The sequence below is a fragment of the Solenopsis invicta genome, chromosome 3, assembly GCF_016802725.1.
Source record: "Solenopsis invicta isolate M01_SB chromosome 3, UNIL_Sinv_3.0, whole genome shotgun sequence".
Taxonomy (NCBI): Eukaryota; Metazoa; Arthropoda; class Insecta; order Hymenoptera; family Formicidae; genus Solenopsis; species Solenopsis invicta.
Window position 1 is genome coordinate 15,829,004 of NC_052666.1, and position 23,942 is coordinate 15,852,945.

Genomic DNA, 23,942 nt, shown 5'->3' on the forward strand with positions numbered 1-23,942 from the left:
CAAATATCTCGAAAAATACAAAAAGAAAAACATTTCAGATGTAAGTTGTATGACTTAAAAGAACACAAATAACGATAAAATAAATATTCAAAAAAATTTATTTTTTAATATTACATAAAGGCTATCACCATTTTTTAAAATAGAATCATGCTTTTTTACATAATGGAATTTCTATAATTATTCTGTACACCAAAATATTAAAGTAGAATTATAAAAAAAGTAATATTTTATACTTTATGTGCTAAAGTAAAAAATACAAGGAAACACGGGGAAGTGTCCGCGTCAGATTAAAACGAGCTTTTACTATGTTGTAGTACAGATAAAAATAAGGGACACGTATTTTTTTATACCTGCCCATACGCACTTTAAAGGGGTGAAACACCCCTTTGAAGAAAATCGGTTTTTTTTTATTTCGAAACGTATACCGTTAAAACTATAAGAGATAGAAAAAAATGTTTTAAATAATAGTTGAATGGCTCGAAAAGTAATTTATAACAGTGTAAAAAAAATTTTTTTTTTAATTCTTTTTTTTAATACTTTTCCCCACTACTTATTTATTTTTTTTTTAATTTTTATTTTTTTTAGAAGCAAAATGTAGCTTATTTTATTACAAATTCAACGGTATATGATAAAGTTACTATACGACATTCCCATTTTCCAAAAATAATTCCTCTCTATTATAATAACCTCTCTATACGCACGATACGCGCACCCGTCCGTGCGTTCGTACGCTACGGAAGTGACTCCCTCCGATTTCGACGTGCCTTTAATATGTTGTACAGATTAAAATAACAAACACGTATTTTTTTATACGTGCCTATCCGCACTTTTAGGGGGTAAAACACCCCTTTGCAGAAAATCGGTTTTTTTCTTTCAAAGCGTATATCGTCAAAACTATAACAGATAGAGAAAAATGTTCTAAATAAAAGTTGAATGGCTCAAAAAGTATCCAAGCCGAATAAGGCCCACCCAACTTATTTTATTTTTTATAAATTCTATTTACAAAGGTATTGAAATAAACTAAATAAGAATAAAATGTTTATTTCAACCACTCGCCAAAATAAAATTATCATCTATATAAAACATTTTTAAATAAATAAAAAAAAGTTTATAAACTCTGAAATTGGACTTTATTAAATTGTGCTTTTAATAAGACCCGAATTAAAAGTAAATTGAAAATAATAAAAGAATTAAAGAGTATTTTCCAACTTACTGTTAAATTTATTATTATTCACAAATACGAAATCCTTTAAGATCTATTATACTGTAAAACATCACAATTATTTTTAATTTTGTCTATAATTAATATTTTAACTATAAAAAATTCTGGCTATTTTAATGCAATTTTAACTTATGGAAAGTTAGCGTCATTGAAAATCGTTTTCTCTGTTGCAAGCCACATACATAATAAACGGCAATGGCTATAACAATAAATGTATAAATGGGCCTTATTTAATAATACATTATTTATAAAAAAAAATATACTTATTCCAAACAATCAATACATATATTTGTTTTTTTCCATAGTTAGAAAGTTAAATAATATTATAATATGTTGTAATAAATCATAAAATAATGCATACTTATTAAATTTACAACAAATTTTTGACAGTTTTTTATGCCTAGTTCCCTATTTTTTACTATTACTGGCACTGAGGAACACATTAAATGAGACACCTCTATAACACGATTTTATATCTTGCGCCCGATAGCTCTGCGAACTAACAGACTAACTGATCTTTAGCTGGGAAAGAGCTGATCAGCCTAGTACCAGTGGTCCACCGAAGAAAAAAGCTGATCGTTTACCTAAAAGATCAGCTCTTTCCCTCAGTGGACCACTGGCATTATCTACTGCATTTTACCTAAAAATGATCAACATATACACATTTATATGTTTAAAGTGAAACTAATAATTACATTTAAAAGTAGTTATACACTTTATTTGTCTTGCTTATAATATTTATTCTATTATTTATATTAAAAATTGATAGTTAATTTACACTCATAAAGTAATAAATTATCGTAGATATTGTATATATTTTAAAATTATTTTTTTGTTAGAAAAAAAAATTCTGTTAGATTAAAAAGTTCTCTCCACAAGATATTTCTCTGCAAAGCTATAATAAAAATATACCAAATAAGAATAAAGTAAATATTTCAATTAATGACAAAGTAAGGTTTGTGAAAATAATAAATGATATTAAAATAAATAAAATAATTGTTTAATTTTTAAAAATTAAAAATATTATTATACTTATAAATTCGTAGCGATTAATACACAACAAAATTATCAAGTATACTAAACAGACACTCGCAAAGCGACAGCATTTTATACCACTGTTCTAACAATATATGTTTACATTATGTACTAACTTTACTTCGAACATTCTTCATATCTTCTTATCTTTACCTTGACATTTAATTTCTTTGCGATTATATTTCCCTTGGTTACTACAAAATAAAACGACACTACACTAAAGAATAACAACAATTACGGCGTTGTAAGACATTAATTTCTTATTTAGAAAATAATATGTAATTAATATAAGTTAAACATTTATTTACTGGTCTACATGATTCGACTAGAATATTTGTTCTCTTCAACATTTTACAGATAAGGAGACTTGGATTACAAAAAATTATTACTCACACATTCCATACCTTCACTATCTAACACCAGCTCATCAACTAACAACAAGAAAACTAACATAAAACTAATTAAAAAATTAGTAAAAAAGTTCATCTTTTATACTGCATTTATACAATTCAATTAATGTGTTTATTAAATTCGATTAGTGTAGAAATATGCATAATTACGCTACAGGCGCGTGCATTTTAGATCATTTCTTATCTTGAAATAGAATGTTTACGTCTCGGCAGTATTGACTTTAACATGTATAGATTCAAGAGTTACGTAAATGTTTTTCTCGATGTCTACGTTTTCATGTTAGACACAGACTGTCCTCAAAATGTTTTTATCATCTTATGTCAGAAAAACATGCATTCAACTTTCACTGAGAACATTTTTCTCCATCTCTTATAGTTTTGACAATACACGCTTCAAAAGAAAAAAACCCGACTTACTTCAAAGGGGTGTTTCACCCTTAAAAGTGTATTAGGGCACGTGTAAAAAAATACGTGTCCTTATTTTAATCTGTACAACATATTAATGGCTCGTCGAAATCAGAGGGAGTCACTTCCGTAGCGCACAAACGCGCAGACGGGTGCACGTACCGTGTATATAGAGAGGTTTTTATAATTATTTTTGGAAAATGGAAATGTATCGTAACTTTATCATATACCGTTGAATTCGTAATAAAATAAGCTTTATTTTGCTTATAAAAAAATAAAAATTAAAAAAAAAATAAGTAAGTTGTAGGAAAAAGTATTTAAAAAAATTTTTCTTAAATTTTTTTCCGCTGTTATAAATTACTTTTCGAGCCATTCAACTTTCATTTAAAACATTTTTTTTCTATCTTTTATAATTTTGATGGTATACGCTTCGAAAGAAAAAAACCAATTTTCTTCAAAGGTGTTCCACCTCCTTAAAGTGTGTATGGGCACGTATAAAAAAATACGTGTCCCTTATTTTTATCTGTACTACTACATATTAAAAGCTCGTTTTAATCTGAGGCGGACACTTTCCTGTGTTTCCTTGTCAGATACACAAGCATGCTGGGCATTGAATGCAAACATGTTATTCATTCTTTATGATGCCATCATGACAGCATAAAATGACAAATAATGAAATATAGAGATTATCATTGATCAGAGGTTGTCATATTACTATTATACAATTTACATATTTCACAATTTAGCAATACATTGCCATTTTACTATAAACACATAACTGCAATTATAAACGAAACATTTCCAGTAAAAAAATTGTTTTATTTGTATTATTTGTAAAAACAGTAACTGAGCAATCTATTTAATAAATGTTAATTTAGCATTATGTAGTTATAATGTATATATGAAATGATTACGTTTTTAACCCTTAAACACGTAAGTGGGTCTGAGAGACCCCATATGAAGTTTTGAACGCTTGCTCTGTAAAGACGGAATGAGATAGGAGGTTCGAAACAAGACGTAAAAAAAAGTTTAAAATCTCTTTCGATTGATATAGTTGATCAACTTTTTTGGTCAACTAGAATTTGAACGGCACGACAGTAAAGTTTTGTTAGGGTCAATGCGACCCATATAGTGTGTAAGTGAAACTTTTTTTGTGAGTATTTTACATAAAAAAGCTGGACAAAATACGTTCGAACAAGTCGGTTTGCGGATATTACTCGCATATACTCTGTCTAAAATTGGAATACTATAAAATGCTGTAAAAAAAAAAGAGTTTTTTCGAAATATATCATGAAACACATCAATTTTCAATTTTAGACACGATTTAATCAAAAATACCTTATATTCACCTTGTTACATAAGTACATTTTTTAATAGAAATAACAATAATATAATTTTTTTTTGAAAGTATGAATCTTTAGCTATAAAACGCTGTATTGTAAAGTTTTTCAAAGTTTTTTGTTGCAAAGATATGATTTTTTTTTTAAGTGAATTTTTAGATGCCCAAAAATATACTTCATATTCTCCATGTTATATAATTATACTTTTTAAAAGGAATAACTTTGCCAAATTTTATTTTGAAAGTGGGACTCTTTAGCTTTAAAACGCCGTATTTGAAAGTCCTTAAACGTTTTTGGTTGCGAGGATATGATTTTTTTAAAGGAAAAGTGGATTTTTAACCAATTTCTCATTTTTGTTTAATGGTTTTGCTTTTATAACTTCACAATAAATTATTTTTCAGCAATGCCGATTGTGCAGTTACACTCCTGAGATTTTGAACTTTTGTTTTAAAAAAAATTCGTAGAAAAATATTGATTGTAATCAAAGTTATAGCTTCTCAAAGTTGAAAAAGTCTCCCAGACCCCAAAATGTGTTTTCGTATTTTACAGGATCGATGTGTTTAAGCTGCTTTAAATATGCATATTATTATTTAAAAATATACAACATTTTGTTGAAATAAAAAAAATGGATTAAAAATTACAATTATAACTTGTTTGAACCATATGCTTGCATAAAAAATTCTTTTTAAATAAGCAAAACTTAAATTATTTTGTAAATTTAAAAAAATTATTTTCTTATAAAGAAAGAATTACATTTTGTCTTAACCCATAAAAGCTCACAATCAGACCAATAAAAATAGCTAAAAAATAACAACTGGAAATAGAACCAAAACATAAAAAACCATTATTAACATAAAATACACGTTGCAAAAATAAATTTTGCAATTAATTTGTTTATAACAATTATAATAACTATTAACCCTTAAACACACCAATCCTGTAAAATACGGAAACACATTTTTGGGTCTGAAAGACTTTTTCAACTTTGAGAAGCTATAACTTTGATTACAATCAATATTTTTCTACATTTTTTTTTTACTAAAAATTCAAAATCTCAGGAGTGTGACTGCATAATCGGCATTGCCAAAAAATAATTTATTGTAAAGTTATAAAAAAAAACCATTAAACAAAAATGAGAAATTGGTCAAAAATCCACTTTTCCTTCAAAAAATCATATCTTCACAACAAAAAATGTTTAAGGACTTTCAAATACGGCGTTTTAAAACTAAAGAGTCACACTTTCAAAATAAAATTTGGCAAAGTCATTCCTTTTAAAAAGTATAATTATATAACATGGAGAATATGAGGTATTTTTGGGCATCTAAAAATTTACTTAAAAAAAAAAATCATATCTTTGCAACAAAAAACTTTGAAAAACTTTACAATACGGCGTTTTATAGCTAAAGATTCATACTTAAAAAAAATTATATTATTGTTATTTCTATTAAAAATTGTACTTGTGTAACAAGGCGAATATGAGATATTTTTGATTAAATCGTGTCTAAAATTGAAAATTGATGTGTTTCATGATATATTTCGGAAAAACTCTTTTTTCTACAACATTTTATAGTATTCCAACTTTAGACAGAGTATATGCGAGTAACATCCGCAAACCGACCTGTTTAAACGTATTTTGTCCAGTTTTTTAATGTAAAATACTCACAAAAAAAGTTTCACTTTACACACTATATGGATCGCATTGACCCTAAGAAAACTTTGCTGCCGTGCCGTTCGAATTTTAGTTGACCAAAAAAGTTGATCAACCATATCAATGAAAAGAGGAGATTTCAAACCTTTTTAAGTCTTGGTCCGAACCTCCTATCTTATTCCGTCTTCACATAGCAAGCGTTCAAAACTTCATATGGGATTTCTCAGACCCACTTACGTTTAAGGGTTAAAAAAGCGTCATGTTTTTTAAGTAATTTTTCCCGTAGAATCGATTAGAGCAATTAGTTTTCCTCTACAGTCAATTTTTAATAATTTGTTTATAACAATTAGTTGCAAATTGATTTTTGCAATGTACTTTTTACATCAATAATGTTTTTCATGTTCCGAAACTATTTCCAGTTGTTATTTTGTTACTATTTTGACTAGTCTAGCCATGGGCAGGAATAGATTTTAATTATTTATATAAATATCTAAGGCTAAATAATTAAAGAGCTAATGAGAATGTTCGCGCGATACTCAACACATAAGTATCTTTCTGTTCAAATCAGCTTTATTTCAAATGTAACTTTTTATTAACAATATTACAAGTGTACGATTAGCTCAATGTTAGCGTAATAGATTATTGTTCCGAAATCTTAGGTTCAAATGCCGCCAATGCGTCAAAAATTGTAAAATAATGCGTAATTGTAATTAGTAAAACAGAATCTTATTATATGCAAAACAGTAAATACAGATTAAGCTATAAGAATATCTGTTAAAAAACTAAAAATTTTTTTAAACTACGGGATTAACCATACTCTATTTCTGTTTATATATGAAGCATATTGCCGCAACAGTAAAAACTTTTTCATATACAAACGTATATAAGATTAACCACACTAATTCTAATTAAATAAATAACATATTGCCGTAATTTTTGCAACATCAAAAAACTTCTTTTATATGCTGATTACATTTATCTTATATGAGAACGTATCTTAAAGTATTTATACAATAATTTTCAATCTTAAAATTTCGTCAATATGCAAACAATATGGTGAAAGAGTGAGGCCAAGTTTCTGTAGGCAGTTAACCCCTTTTTTTAGCCCTCGAAAATGAACTCGGTTTGGTTTAATCAATAGTTTTTCACGCTGATTCCAAATATATAAGTCTCTAGTTGATGCCATGCGTTCCAAAGAAAATGTGCACCAGAGTTTCAATTCCGTGTCTCAACATTTTGGGGACCATTTTCTCTGGAACAGCAAATTGCATCAACTAGAGACCTACATATTCGGAATCAGCGTGAAAAACTATCGATCCATCCAAACACCGAGTTCACTTTCGAAGGCAAAAATAAGAGGTTAAACTGCCTACAGAAACTTGGCATGCTAAGCCCTGGTAAAAATTACGGATAGAAACAAACAGAAAACGTATCCTATTCGTATCTGTCTGCTTTACTACACTTAATCTATAATTACAGTCAGAAACGGACAGGATGCATATACGCATTTGCAGACAGAAACGGATAGACACTGCGAATTCTATCCGTTTCTGTCTGCAAATGCATATAAGCATCCTGTCCGTTTCTGTCTGCAAATGCGTATACACCCCCTGTCCGTTTGTGTCAGCAAATGCGTATACGCACCCTGTCCATTTATGTTTGTAAATGCGTACACGCACCCTATCCGTTTCTGTCTGCAAATACATACATGCATGCTATCCGTTTCTGTCTGCAAATTCCTATATGCACATTGTTTTTGTATGCAAATGCGTATTATTATAAAAAAATTTTTTTTGTTTTTTTGCACATCTTATTATTCTTATTTTTATTATAGGTTAATCCAATTCGCATTTATTCTATTTTACTAATTACAATTACGCATTATTTTACAATTTTTAAAAACGCATTGGCGCCGGCGGGATTCAAACTCAAGATTTCGAGACAATAACCTAATATGCTAACACTGAGCTAATCGTACACTCGTGATATCGTTAATAAAAAGTTATATTTAAAGTAAAACTGATTTAAACAAGAAAAAACTTACGTGTTAAGTATCACGTAAACACTCTCACTAGCCCTTTGATTATTTAGCCTTAAATATTTTAAAAATAAACAATATAAACTATATAAATAATTAAAACCTATTAAAACATATAACTAAGAACAATTATAAACTATTATAATTGTTACAAATTGTTATAAACATAAAAAGCACATTGCAAAAAGCAATTTTTCAACTAATTTGTTTATAATAATTATAATTGTTATAAACAAATTAATTGAAAAATTGCTTTTTGCAATGTGCTTTTTATGTTAATCTTTTTTTTACTTGGTCCTATTTCTAATTGTTATTTTTTAGCTGTCTTTGCTGGTTTGATCGTGATCTTTAATGGGTTAAAACGAAAAGTAATTCGAATTATAAAATAAAAATTGGAAATAGAACCAGAACGTAAAAAGAAACTTTATGTTAACAAATATGTGCAAAGCACATTGCAAAAAGCAATTCTGCAACTAATTTGTTTATAACAATTATAACAACTATAGCTATTAAGAAAGCGTTAGATATTTTTATTGAAACATTTTTCACGTAAGATCAATTAGCGTAAATAGTTTTCCTCTACAGTCAATTTTTAGTAATTCGTTTATAACAATTGGTTGCAAAATTGAATTTTGATAAGTTTTTTTTTACGTCAATAATGTTTTTTCATGCTTCGAAACTATTTCCAATTCAAATTCTTTTTGCTATTTTTGCTGGTCGGACCATGGGCAGGATCGGGTTTTAATTATTTATACATATATGCGGGCAGATGCAGATAGAAATCTCGACGGATACAATGCGGATAGATACAGATAGAATTCCTGTACGCAATTGCAGATAGATATAGATGAAATGTAATTACAAGCAAGATGCAGATAGAAACGGACAGGATTGCTGTCCGTAATCGTGGACAAATGCAGATAAAAATCGCGACGAATACAATGCGGATAGACTTGGATAGGATTCTGTTACGTAATTGCAGATAGATACAAATAGTAATCGCACCGGATATAATGCGGATAGACACAGATAGAATTCCGGTACGTAATTGCAAACAGATGCGGACAGAAATCGCGACAGACATAATGCAGATAGAAACGGATAGGATTCGTATACGTAATTGCGGACATGTGCAGACAGAAATCGCGGCGTATAGGATGCGAACAGAAACAGACAGAACTTCTGTACGCAATTACGAATAAATATAGGTGAAACCCCAGTAAACATTATTGAGAGGAAGAGTTCTTTTTAAAGATTTCATTAATTTTTCTTGAAAATATCAATAAATTATCTTTGTACAAGATGTCTTTCAAAAGACCTCTTTAAGAGAACTTTTTAAAGACCTCGATCATTAATTTTTCTTCAAAATGACATCAATAAATTATCTTTTTTCAAGATGTCTTTCAAAAGAGCTCTTTATGATGTCTATCTACAGATGTCTCTAGAGTCTCAGAGGAAAGAGCTCTTTAAGAGAACTTTTTAAAGATCTAATTAAGTTTTCTTAAAAATAATGTATCTTTTCGCAAGATATTTCTCACAAAACATAACCTAGTTTAATCACATGTGGCGAATATTATAAGAGCATAAAAAAAATTACAGATAATACGAGGGTCATTCAATAAGTAACGAGACAATTACTACTGCTCAAAAACGGCTAAATTGATCCATATGAAACTTTCAGGACATAAAGTTGGCAACCTTGCAATGACATCTGATCAGCTGTTCAATCATATTTTATAAACATAACCTCAAATTTACTCAGTTGACGATGGCGAGTCCGCTCGAGAATTGCACCGTGGAAAAACAACAATGCCGTGATCAGATTTTTAGTCGCGGAAGATGAGAAAGGTAATAAAATCCACGAAAGAATGTTAAAAGTGTACAGAGACAATTGTTTGAATCGTTCGAACGTTTACAAATAGGTAGAACAGTTTCAAAGTGGCCGTACAAAAGTTTCTGACGAGCAACGCAGTGGACGACCGATCAAAGTTGGGACTTCCTCTCTCAAATCTCGGATTGACGCGTTAATTCAAGACAATAGGCGTATCACTGTTGAACTGATAAGTGAAAAAGTAAACGCGAGTGTTGGAACTGTCCATAACAAGACCTGCAATTCGAACGAAACGCCGTGGGCTCTTGACTGAAGGCGTGATTTTGCTTCATGACAACGTCCGTCCACATACGGCACAGCTGACGAAAGAAAAACTTCAGAAACTGGGGTGGGAGATCCTTCCACATCCCCTACAGCCCCGACCTCGCCCTATCAGACTTCCATCTGTTTAGACCCCTTAAAAATGGCCTACAAGGGATACATTTTTGATGCAATGAAGAGGTAAAAAATCAAATGCAAAAGTGGCTTCAAGATCAACCTAAAGAATTTTATGCCAAGGGCATTTACAAATTAGCAGAAAGATGGGACAAGTGTATAAGTGTTGCTGGAGACTATATTGAAAAGTAACCAAAGTTTTGTACTGATTCAATAAACCGTTTTTGAGCAATAATAATTTGTCTTGTTACTTATTGAATGACCCTCGTATAATAAACAATAAACTAGTGTTCGGGCAGTACTCACGACACAAGTTCCTTCCTATTTCTAAATCAGCCTTACTTTAAATATAACTTTTTATTCAAGATATTACAAGTGTACAATTAGCTCAGTGTTAGCGTATTAGGTTGCTATTCCGAAATCGTAGATTCGAATCCCGCCGGCGCAGATGCGTTTTCAAAAATTGTAAAATAATGCGTAATTGTAATTAGTGAAATAGAGAAATCTTATATGCAAAACAGGCAATACAAAATTAAGCTACAAAAATAATAAGCTTTTGTGTCAAAACGGGCCCCTTTCGACACAAAAGTTTATGAACATACGAGCAACACATAGTATATTAAAAATAATAAAATTGTTAAAAAACTAAAATAAAAATTATTTTTGTTGCACGTTATTTACTAAAAAAAGAAAGTTTTTCTAGCATTAAGAGAATTGTCTTAAATCTAGCCTCCTATGCTTATTCAATATTTCTCTACATTTTAGAGTATCTTTTCGAGGTCGTATATAAGAAGCAAATCCTTTAGAATCAAAACGGTACCACTGAAAAATAAAATATTTGTTTTCAGTGTAACAAATTTTTAATAGTAATATTTTCTTGAGATTTAGAAGAAGTCAAAATGCAGTGCTCTTTTAGATGACATTTATAAGAAGTCAGATTGCAGTGCTCCTTTAGATGACATTTATAAGAAGTCAGATTGCCGTATTCTTTTAGATGTCATACATACGATGTCTTTTTTCCTCTAAAATCAACGCATTGAATAACATAATGATATCATTATGTTATCATTCTGATAGTGTTAGAAAACGTCCACCTCTCAAACATAAATACTTTAAAGACTCTTTTTGATAACATTTTGCTCACTGGGATGTAATTACGGACAAGATGCAGACGGAGACGGATAAGATCTGCTACTACAAATGCGGATTTTCTGCAGATCCGCATATTGTATTTGCAGATAGAACGAACAGCTTGGAGTTAGAAACAGATAGAAATCCTGTCGGTTTTTGTTTGTTTCTGTAACTTTTAACAGGGAAGAAAATGGGCCCCAAAAAATTGAGATTTCGGGAGATGGCACCTCTATTACAGTGGCGTATTCAAAAACCCAATTTAACAAAACAAATAGCAAAACAATCGATAATCGATTGCTGTGCGGGCGATTACATTAAAAACAATTGATTATCTGACCACTCTTTAGTGCACATTTTCTCTGAAACGGTGCATAGCATCAACTAGAGACTTATATATTCGGAATTAGTGTGAAAAACTCCATCGATTCATTTAAACCAAACACCAAATTCATTTTCGAGGTGGCTAAGCTTGGCCTCACTTTTTATTTATCTAGGTATCTTAAATTACTGTTTTTTTGGTAAATCGATGATTTACTGTAATTCTGTCGTAAAACTTTCCTATGCAGAATAATTAGAAGAGTTATAGTGTATAAAAAATCATATAATTCCATTAAAAAAAAAATGGTGATAATCTTCATACAATTTAAAAAAATTCTACAAATTAATTCTACAAATTAATTTTATTGTTATTCGTCTCCCTTTAAAACATATAAATTTTGTTTGACATATTTCGTCTAAAACACAATATTTTAAATATTTAAGCATATTAAACAATACGACACCCTGTATATTAAAAGTTACCTTTTGCATTTTTAAATATTTAAATAACTACCATGCAAAAAATACTTACAATAATAAAAACATTATCAATAATAAAACCATATAATAGCCATTGAAATGTAACTAGTGTGCCCATAAATATAAGTGGAAATGGAAGAATTTCCGTATTTTTTGTTTTTATAACCTGTTTCTAAAAGAAAAAAAAACAGTATGTTAATTATAATTGTCATATTATAAATATTATAAAAATATTTTAGAAAAATTCAAGCTATGAAAAAAAAATTCTGCTTACAAGATGTACAAGAGGAGCTGCTATTAATAGGAAGAGAAGTATTGTAACCACAATCCCAAATCTGAATTCAACATTTGCTGGATGTTCTATTTGTGCATAGACAAGAAAAATTACAACAAAGATTGTCACTTTATATATTAATTTAAGCACTTCTTTCTAAAAAAAAAATATAATAATTAGATAGTTTTTATCAATATTAAATTAAACATGATTAATGTCAAGAGTGAACAAGAATATACCGTGTTTGGTGCATAATAGTAATAAATTATCATATAAATCATATTTGTCAATAAACCAAATACATTAACGTTTATCATGTTAGAATCACCTAACATCCAAGCGTACTGAAGCATTAATATGGATCTGAAACAATTATTTATTTAGTTACATAATATAAATTAACTTATTTTTTTTAAATATTATTTTATTTTAAGTACCATGATAGAAGTTTTTAGGAAATTTTAATGAAATTTCAATAAAATTTTATTGAAGTCTGTTTATTTTTTGATATTTTGAACAGTAATTTCGTCAAAAATTTACTACTCAATAAAAGTTTAATAAATTTGTCATTAAAAATATTTAGAATTTTTCATTGCAATTTTATTAAAAATTTATTTATAATTTTAATAAAATGTTAATAAGTTAGTACATTATTTAATTTGTTTGTTGCTATTTCATTAAGTATTCATAACAATTTCAATAGTTTCAAAAATTTTCTTACTTTTTATTAAATAGTATTATTAATAATTTTTCGTTAAAATTTCATTACATTTTCAATAAATTCTTAATAAAATGTCATTTACTTTGCATTAGCCATAAAAATAATCTTCCCAATCAGCACACAATATTTTTTAAATGTTTTGTTAATATTCATTTTATATGAACTATTCATTGCACAATTCGTTATAACAATAATATTTATTAAATATTTATTTTACATTAATTATTTATTTAAAATAATAATTTAAAACAAATATTGATTTAATATTTAACGTTGATTTAATATTTATTTTTCATTAATTACTTATTTAAAATAATGATTCAGAAAAAATATTTAACGTTTATTTAATATTTATGTTACATTAATAATTTATTTCCAATAATAATTTGAAAACAAATATTTGTTCAACATTTATTCGACATTAATTTATTACTTATTTTACATTAATTATTCAAATAATCTAAATAATGTCAAATTCGTATGAGTACATAACAGTAAACAAAAATAATTAGAATTAAAATTAAAATAAGGCTGTAAAAAAGTAAATCAAGGTCCAAAAGAATGCCGTTAAACCCAACACCAGATGTTCGCGTATAAGAATCAATATAATGAACAATTATTGTTATATATCATTACAAACGTTTCGATCCCATGTTTGGATCATCCTCAGTGTAAAAATTATTGGTTGATCATCATTCTTGTATAGCGCAGTTACAAAAAATTGGCAGTCAAAATGCTACAGTGAAAACTGTGAATATCGACTTATTATTTTAGGCAGCGTGTAAATTAAAATTAAAATTAAAATAAGTAAAGCTTTGAAGAAGTAAATTAAGGTCCAAAAAAATGCCGTTAGAGCCAACACCAGTTCGCGTGTAAGAATCAATATAATTAACGATTACTATTACATATCATTATAAACGATTATTGTTACTTATCATTATAAAAATAATCAGGACTTTAACAAGCAAATTTTATTCCGAGTAATACACTTAGAGAATTGACATCTACAATCTCATAAATTATAAAAATCAGAAAAAATTAGTTACAAGTATATTAATGAAACGCGTTTCTTACTGTACAGAGCCTTCATCAGTAAACTTAAACATTAGTACATTTCAACAAATTAACTGTAATAATATGTAATAACAATATCTCGTATTGATAACACAATAACAAGTAGCTACGCCCTCGAGTTATTGCTGCTTTTCCCTCCTCACCGCGCCAAGCCTACAGCCGCGGCTGTCTACATCTCGGCGACCGGCGGGCGGTCCTTGCGCGCGGTAATACGCGCTTATTCGCAGACTTTCTTAATTTTTTTTTTTTCGTTAACTATAGCAAATATTAAAAAATGGTAAAGGACTTTTCTGCTCAGTTTTACTTGATCTATCAATCCACGAAACGACGGGTGGTAGTTACCTGACACCCTGTATGTATATATATATATATATATATATATATATATATATATATATGAACCTTTGATTCAAATTTTTGAGATAAACACGCAATTAAATGTGAATAAATAGTTAAATCAACAAATAAATAATAAATAAATAGTAAAAATTAAATTAATAAATATAATGCAATCCATGTGCTTTCGTTAAAATAATTATAAAATTTAAAAATTAAGTTAAAAAAAAGCACTGAGACTGTGATCTTATGATTAAAATAATTTTGTCTAATAAATTTTTTTTATAATTAATTATTCATTTGAAACAATTTTAAAAACATTTATTAAACATTTATTTAATATTTGTTTTTTTTTTCATTAAATATTCAATTTAAATAATTCTTCTTTGTTAGAGTTCTTAGAAAGAAGTTTTTTAAATATTTATTTAATATTATTTAAGTATTTATTTTTCATAAATTATTTAATTGAAAAAAATAGATTTTAGTAATCATTTCTTAAATGTTAATTTAATATTTATTTAAAGTTAATTTAATATTAATTTGTTTACTTATTTTTAATCTCTGTAAAATTATATTTATTTATTTAAGATTTAAACTATTTATTTTTCTATTTAAACTATTTATTTTTCAATTATTAGTTAATTTTAATATTCGTTTAAAAAATGTTTCAATAACGTCTGTAAAAATCAGTAAAAAATTAAAACTTAATATATAAAATATAACAAATGACAAACAAAGTCGAGTCAAGCGAAATAAAAATCTTACAATAATACGCTAAATTTAAAGTTTATCTCTAAGCAGTTTTCATATACAATTACATAAACATGGTTCGGACTTACTTGTCCGTCTTCAATATGTTACAATTTCGTATATGCCGCTTACATAATAATTTCTGTCTATTGATCATTTTAAAATACCAGAAGTGTAAGGAACAAAATACATATTAACTATATTGAGATCACAACGTAAATTAATATCACGCATTTTTAAACCTAGCGTATAAAACCAATAAACATCTTTATATAATTGTGCAACGCTGGTACTTTTCCGGTGCGGCGGGAGTATCGGGATATCTTTCGGTGCGTTGGGATATCGCCGGATCGGTTGTTCGGATGTGCTCGCCAGATGCCAGGGTTTTTCGGTAGTAATGAGAACTCCGTGTTGAGTATAATAATGCAAACGTAACAATATATTTATCAGATATAATTGAAATACACAAGTAATACCAAGGCACTCACTGGAGTGCTCGGTTAAACAGTAATCGGACCCGCGCAAAATAAAAGAACGGACAAAATATAATTCGCGGCGTAACTTAACGTTTAAAAGAACGGATTCGGATAACTAATGAAACGAATGGACTGGTATTATGCGCTATGCGCTCGGAGGTAGCAATCAGAGTTGCTCGGTTAAATAATAATCGGTCCCGCGCAAAATAAAAAAACTGACAAAATATAATTCGCGGCGTAACCTAATACAAAAGAACGGATTCGGATAACTAAAGAAACGGACGGACTGGTATTATGCGCTATGTGCTCGGAGGTAATAATCGGAGTCGCTGTAAAGCGGCTAACTTAACGTGCGGTTAAACAGGCCGTGATTGGCCCGCGCGACGGACAGTCGTGATCGCGGAATCGGCGGCGCGTGGTGCAGCGGACGGTTCCGCGATACGCGAAAGTTGTCGACGTTAGAGACCTAAGTGGTCTCACTCCGCGGGGTGTTGTCACCCCGTGGGGAGTAGGTTTACGGATTGAGCCGGAGGAAGGCGTCAAGTATTCCCGACGACGGTGTTGGTCTCGAGAATCCCCGAGAACGGACTTGCGGGACGGACGGTTCCTATTGGCCGAGAATACCCAGCCGCAAAAACGACGAGTATTTTCGTCGCGGACGAAGGATGGGGACCAGCCGAGTATTCCCAGCTGTTAGGACCGACGAGTATGCCCGTCGCCAGATAGTTGGAACGAGAATGCCCGTTCCCGAGGAAGTACTTGAGAATACCCAAGCTAAGGAGCGCCGAGAATACTCGGCGCAGAAGCGGAGTAGGTGCGAGATCGATGGCTCGAAGCGATCTGATTTCGGCTGCCCGCTGCCGGCTTATATAGCGGTCCGCGCGGTCGGACGTACCAATCAGCGCGCGCGGTTGGGCCAGCCGGAGTAGGAACGCTTGCTAAACGCGGCGCGCGGCATGCACGGTAGCGCGTGATTGCGACAAGCTTAGCCGAGCGCGTGCACGTGCTCGGTCTTACGCGGTGTTCGGCGTTTGGACCGGAGTAGCGGTGCGGCGGAAAGGCGTAACGTTACAATTGTATACGAAATCTGCTTATAGATAAACTTTAAATTTTTACGTATTGTTGTAAGATCTTTATTTCGCTCAACTCGACCTTGTTTATTGCTTGTTATCATCGACATACAGAATGGACTGCTGATGACCGTGGTGAGGGTAGAAAGACACATAGAGTGAGAGGCAGACAATATGAAGAACGTTCGTTCTCTGTCTACTAAGTTTAATTGGTTGTTGTGGCCCCAGCAACCAATCAGACTTAGTAGACAGAGAACGAACGTTCTTCGTATTGTCTGCCTCTCACTCTATGTGTCTTTCTACCCCCACCACGGTCATCAGCAGTCCATTCTGTATGTCGATGCTTGTTATATTTTATTGTTAAATATTTCAAGGTCAAAAGTAATTATTAATTTTATTATTAATTATATATATTTATATAAATAATATGTTTTAACCCTCAAAGGCCACACTGAGTCTGGTATACCCGGACTATTTACAAAAATGCTTGGCATTTATAAACCGTAAGAATTGGGGGGACAGAAGTTAGCGAATATTTCTATCAATATCTCCACTACTGATTTCTCATAATAGCAGTCTCCAAAAATTGAGTCTCTAAAAAAGTCTCTAAAAATTTTATACAGTCATGTTTTTTCAAGATATGGTTACGTTACAGCCAGTGTGTCAGAAACGTATGTATTGTAAAAAAAATTTTAATTTTTCTTTAACAAGAAAAAATAAATTGATTAATAGCATTTTGTATAATTTTTGACTTTATTTTTGTACTCTGACCAACGAGAGACTGGTTCGTTTCTGCGTTTTGACAAAAAATGTCAAAATTGCACCACTGTAAGAAAAACGCGTAGATGGCCTATGCAATACTTTTCTGAGATGTTAGATCAAACTAGCGTCAATTCGTTCATAATTTATAAGTTATTAAAAAATAAAACAAAAAAATATCGTAAAGATTACATACGAGAGCTAACTATAGCTCTCACCAAGCCATTTCTGACACATCGTTTCGCTTTTTCAACGTTGCGAACGGTATTGCGTGTACAAATAAAAAGTTTTCTAGACTACACAGACATTCTTGAAAATCAAGATCCTCGCAATTTGTTGGCAGATAATAAAACGACCAAGTCAAAAAGATATTCATTCTGTCCGTCTACTCTTGATCAAAAAATGTGTAAATGTCTAACATGTGACAAACCGGTGTGTAAACATCATACAGCAAAAATTTGTTGCAAATGTTCCATGTAATAAATTATAATAATATATATTATATAGTATATTTTGTGTTTTTTCAAGTCTTATAATCGAAAACAAATAATTCATTCTATCAACTCATCTTTTCTTACGCTAAAAAATCATTTAACTTCACCTTGCAGAATAAATATACTTTTTGAAAACAATTGAAATAACAATATTTTTTTCTTAAAGTACGTTTTTTTCCTTTCAAAATCCGTTGGAAAAATTTCTCTAATAATTTTCCTTTTGAAATTACGAAAAAAAAAAACCGTTTTTTTCGCGAGTACGTTTTCATCTATCGTGACTATTTCAAATATATTCAATTTCTCAATTTTTGCATCTATTTATTCTTCTTCTTGACCTTCTGGCGTATCAATTAAAAAAAAAATTGTTCAAATTCTATGTATTAGATACCAAGATATACGCAATTGAAAATGGTCTGGTAATTTACACCCATGTGTGGTAAAATATCGAATCCAGTATAGTGTATACGCTGAGGATTAATTACACAGACACACAAAAAGAAAAAGTGTTCGAAATACTTACGTATCCCTATGTATTTTGACGCCCTGAAACAGAATATAACTTCAGAATTGTTCCATCAGGTCAGGATTTTTTTTTACCGAGCTGAATAGTGTAATTTTAAGGAATATTTGGCCATTTTTTGAATGTAAAAAAATCCTGACCTGATGGAGTAATTCTAAGGTCATATTCGGTTTCAAGGCGTTAAAATATATAGAAATACATAAGTGTAGTCTCTCGGACATGACACTTGTTTCTTTTTGTGTGCCTGTGTTATATATGTTTCGTCATAACATATATTGACTTGATCTATTAGTAATGTACACATATTAGCAGTGTTTACAAATCATCACGACGCAGCAGTCGCAGACAGGGTTGGGCATGATACCTCATATTTTAGGCGTGGAATTTTATACGCAGAAAACTCGAGTATTCTGCGCAAATAATTAACCGAGATTTTTTGCTGTAGAAAACATAAAACTTCTTTTTGTTTTTTTTTTTCACTTTTGCCAACCTTTCTATGTTGCCAACTTTTACTTGAACGTGACTTTTTAATATTTTTAAATAATATTTGCATTATAAAAATTGGATTTATATTGTTCTTATTTTAAATTTTTATCAAGATATCGACTTTGCATGGACTAGAAAGAAGAATAGACAAGGTTTGTTCACAATCATGAAAAACATGGAATTTTGAATCTTTATTGCTGTCTCCCATTGTTTAATTTCTTTTTATCTATGATTACGTTTACACGTCACTCTTAATCAAATTTAATAATATTGATAGTTCTAAAATTGGCCAATCACAGTTCACAGTTATTTCTTTGAAGAATGGAATGACTGTGAACTGTGATACTATGTATGGCCAATTTTAGAACTACGAATATTAAACCCGATTAATAAGAGTGATGTGTAAATGTAGTACATAAAACACTAATACAAGAGCGGCGAGTGTTTTTTTTTTAAGTTAGAATGGGCGTTTCATAGATTTTCTGCGTTTTCTGTATTTTTTGCATGTTTTCTGCGAGTTTTCTGCATTTTATGCATATTATGCGCAGAATTGTACATAATATCTTCCTGCTACGCATATTACCCAACCCTGGTCGCAGAAATCGAGCATTGTTCATCGCGGTTACAATTTGGATGAGTGACCGCGTGGAAATTTCCGAAAAAGAATTCCCGAGAAAAAACCTCGATATTAAAACAAAAATTTTTTTAATGTAAAAAAAACAGTACGACTCCATTAATTTTAACGTTTTCAACAAATTTTTTTATTGTAAAAAATATTATTTAAATGTTTTTTTAAAAAATTATTGTTTTGCTCACTGGGTTAAAAAAACGTTTCTCTAACGCTTAATTAACATTTTCTTCCAATATTTAAAAAACGTTTTTATAATATTTAAAAAACATTCTTTTTAACGTTAAAATAGACATATTTTTAATAAAAAAAGCAAATGTTTTTAAAATATCATTAAAATTTCATTGCATATTTGTTGAAATTTTATTAAAATTTCTTATCAAGATAAAGAAACAAATAATATTTAATCTTTACAATTAAATACTAACTAAAGACTAAAGCTTAAAGACTACAAAAATATGCTGTTATTTACTAAAAATCTAGAAACTAACTAATGCTTTAATTATTTAATTAAACAATTTTTGTATATAATTTATATAGAGGAAAATCGCCAATATCAACATAAATCTAATGAAAATTAAATATTACACTTTATTAATATTAATAAAATTATAATTTGCTAAGATAATTAAAACACTAAAAATTGAGAGTGTCGCAGTTGCGCACAAACCCGACTAAAAACCACCAATCATAGCGGCCGATACTTATTTCCGTTGATTGGGTTAGATTAGATTACGTGATTGGTGGTGTCCGATCGGGTCTGTGCGCAACTGAGACTCACCCTAAAAATTCACAATTTGTACATACATTGTTTTCTAAAAAATTCAAACGCGCGCAATCTGTTACTTATGTAATTATCTTACTGTATATATACACATGTGTATATATATGTATATATGTGTGTGCGTGTGCGTGTGCGTGTGCGTGCGTGCGTGCGTGCGTGTGTATGTATGTCACTACTAAAAAAAAAATAGGGAACACTTTCTAGATACCAAAAATTAAGCTATTTTTAAATGGCTGACAAAAAATCATCTTAGATAAAAAATGGAAAAAGCATTTTAAAGCTTGTAGTTTCAACTTTAATGCTGTACCAACAGATTTTCAAAGTTTTTTTAACTTCCTTGTTTTATGCAGTGAAGAAGCACACCTTGCTTTGTTCCTAAAAATTTTGTATTTTTGACATTTTGCAACTCAACAAACGAGTTTTTTTTTTAACAATTCAAGTAAAGCTTCGTAAACTACATTTTGCCTACAAAATGCTTTTTTTAAAATTTCTCTCCAATTTTTTTTGACCGAGTTACGCAACTTTGAAGCTAAACCTGCATTTTTTACAAATGATATCCGTACTCCGTGAAAAATCATCGTAGACAAAAAATTAGAAAAGCATTTTAAAGCTCGAAGTTACAGCTTTAACATGCTATCAATGGTTTTCAAAAATTTTTTCAATTTCTTGGTGCTATGTCCCAAAAAAGATACATTGCTTTTCCTTAAAATTACGTATCTTTGACAGTCTCTGTAGTTCAATAAAAAAAAATTTTTTTCGATAAATGCAATGCAAGTATCATAAAGTATAATATTTTCTCTACAAAATTTTTTTTAATTTTCTTACAATTTTTTTTGACCGAGTTACAAGACTTCAAAGAAACACATTTTATACAGTACATTTTTCCGAAAAATGACGTTTGCCGCCGACATTAGCATTACACAATATGCACCACGTAAAGGTTACTAGTCGGATTTTTGCGCGCGCGTGCGTGCGTCTGTGTGTGTGTTAGTTTGTGCGTGTTTAATACTGTGTTCACTCCTCTCTGATTAAGTACTACTTATAAGCGTTTCCGCCTATTATCAAGAGGCGCGGTCGCGTCTCGTGCCAATTCAAAAAAAAAAGCGAGATAGACCAAAGCCTCTTTTACGCGAGTCAGCGAGTTCAAGCATAACGAGATTATTAGATCTCAGCAACGGCTGAACCGATCAAGTTCAAAGTCGTCTCATTCGATAGCTTGGGAAAAATTGCATATATAAAAGTGTTTTTATTTTTTCTCTCCGTGTTGTACAAGCGGAGATATCGCGATGCAAATTCTAATCTCTACATTTTTCTGTAAGATACGTCTCCTTGGTCGTCGCCCTCAGGAATTCTCCCTTTCACATTTTCGACACAGTGTGGCGCTCGCTACTACACTATCATAAAGTCACTAGATTTAGAAAGTACCGCAATCATTCCGCCATTTTGGCTCCAACATGCGGCACATTTAAAACGTGCATATGTGTATAAATGTATTTAAATAAGAAAGAAAATCAAAAATTATATAAATTAATTTTATTTACAATGGTTCTTATTCACATATGACTTTATTGCAACGCTTTTATTACTATATGTGTTCAATACGCGTTAATGTTATATGTGCGTATTCTATATGTGTTAATATTAATATATATTTTTTTAAGGTAAAATGGATGTGTGCTATAATAAATGTTTTGATAAGTTTAAAAATAATATTGTGGCATGATGGCACAAAGTCTGTGCGACAATTATTTAAAAACATTTTAATATAGTCTAAAGGTTTAAATTTATTCGAAATTAGGCATGTTTTTAAACGTTTAATATCGTTTTATTTCTCGGAGTACAACAATAACACAACAGATCTAACGCATCTCACGGTGTCTCACGGTAAATAATTGCACTTAATGTGTAGATACATACATTATGAAAGTGTGCACTTTTTACACTTTCCGACGCCATTTTGGCTCCAAATACTTATACATTGAGTCTTATGAATTGCGGTACTTTATTAATCTAGTGACTTTACACTATCAGCATCTATGCGGTCACGTGATGCACCATGTGATGTGCATCACGTGACCGCGATCATGATTACGCATATGACAGGTTTCCTAACCTGTAACCTGAATCGTCAATAATATCTCGGTTTGCAGTGCAAACGACACATTTTTCTGCCGAATTCTTTCGCGTGGTGCAAAAATGCGTTGAATAAGCCTATTATTAATGAATATGTGCAGTTAAAAATATATATTTTGCATTAACTAGAGTCAATATTATTATATATTATACTCCTACGAGTGCTACGTATAAAATTTTTCGAGTGTCATAAGAAGATATGATTTACAAAGTGCACATGAATATGGTAATGAAACGAGGTTAATTAGATCGGATGCACCTTATTAAATCTATTTTTATCTTGCTATCTTTATCCAATGCATATTTACCTTTCTCAGCAAAAATGTAGTTTGCTTTCTCGGGTCTGCCTCTAAGTCATGCTTTTTTAATTCTAGCCTTAATGTAAATGTATATTTTTAATGAATTGACGTTTGAAACAAGTATCAAATAATTGAATAAAGATATAAAAATGATTCCAATGCCTGGTGTACGTGTAATTTTACAAGTTGAGTCTTAGAGGCCTCAACGCTGCGTGTACTTTCTGGTTTCAGAAATTTGTAATTGGATTAATTAATAAGTAAGGTAAGTACATTTTGAATCCTGTTTATTAAAAAAGTTAATAAAGTAAGTGTAACTTTTACAATGTATATAGAGTTTACTAAAAACTAGTTAAAATAATACATGATATTAAATATGCTCGCTGTGTTACAAAATGAATTATCTTTTATAAGAAAAAATATCTTTTATAAGACGCTCAGAAATATTATTAAATATCAGGTAACAGCGAGATTAACACATATTATTTATTTACAATTAACATTTATTTTGTAACACAGCGAGCATATTTAATATCATGTATTATTTTAACTAGTTTAGTGAACTCAATATATATATTGTAAGAGCTACACTTAACTTTATTAACTTTAATAAACAGGATTCAAAATGTACTTACCATACTTATTAATTAATCTAGTTACAAATTTCTAAAACCAGAGAGAATACGCAGCGTTGAGACCTCTGAGACTCAACTTGTAAAATTACACATATTTTTATATCTTTATTCAATCATTTGACACTTGTTTCAAACGTCAATTCATTCAAAATATACATTTACATTATGCTAGAGTTAAAAAAGTATGACTTAGAGGTAGACCTGAGAAAAAGC

General features: G+C 30.1%; 1 protein-coding gene and 1 long non-coding RNA gene across 2 annotated transcripts in view; one reads left to right on the forward strand and one right to left on the reverse strand.

The window, feature by feature from the left end:
- LOC105197271 (sugar transporter SWEET1) overlaps positions 1 to 23,942 on the reverse strand; it is a 48,136-nt gene that overhangs the window by 929 nt on the left and 23,265 nt on the right. The window contains exons 3-5 of the mRNA XM_026140868.2: positions 12,807 to 12,930; positions 12,568 to 12,723; positions 12,346 to 12,465 (exon numbers count right to left, since the gene is read on the reverse strand). Coding sequence (XP_025996653.1) covers positions 12,346 to 12,465; positions 12,568 to 12,723; positions 12,807 to 12,930 — 400 coding nt within the window. The remainder of the gene's footprint in view (positions 1 to 12,345; positions 12,466 to 12,567; positions 12,724 to 12,806; positions 12,931 to 23,942) is intronic.
- LOC120357442 lies at positions 8,374 to 10,602 on the forward strand. Its single transcript, XR_005574444.1, has 2 exons — positions 8,374 to 9,946; positions 10,021 to 10,602. It is a non-coding gene; the product is annotated as an uncharacterized LOC120357442 (long non-coding RNA).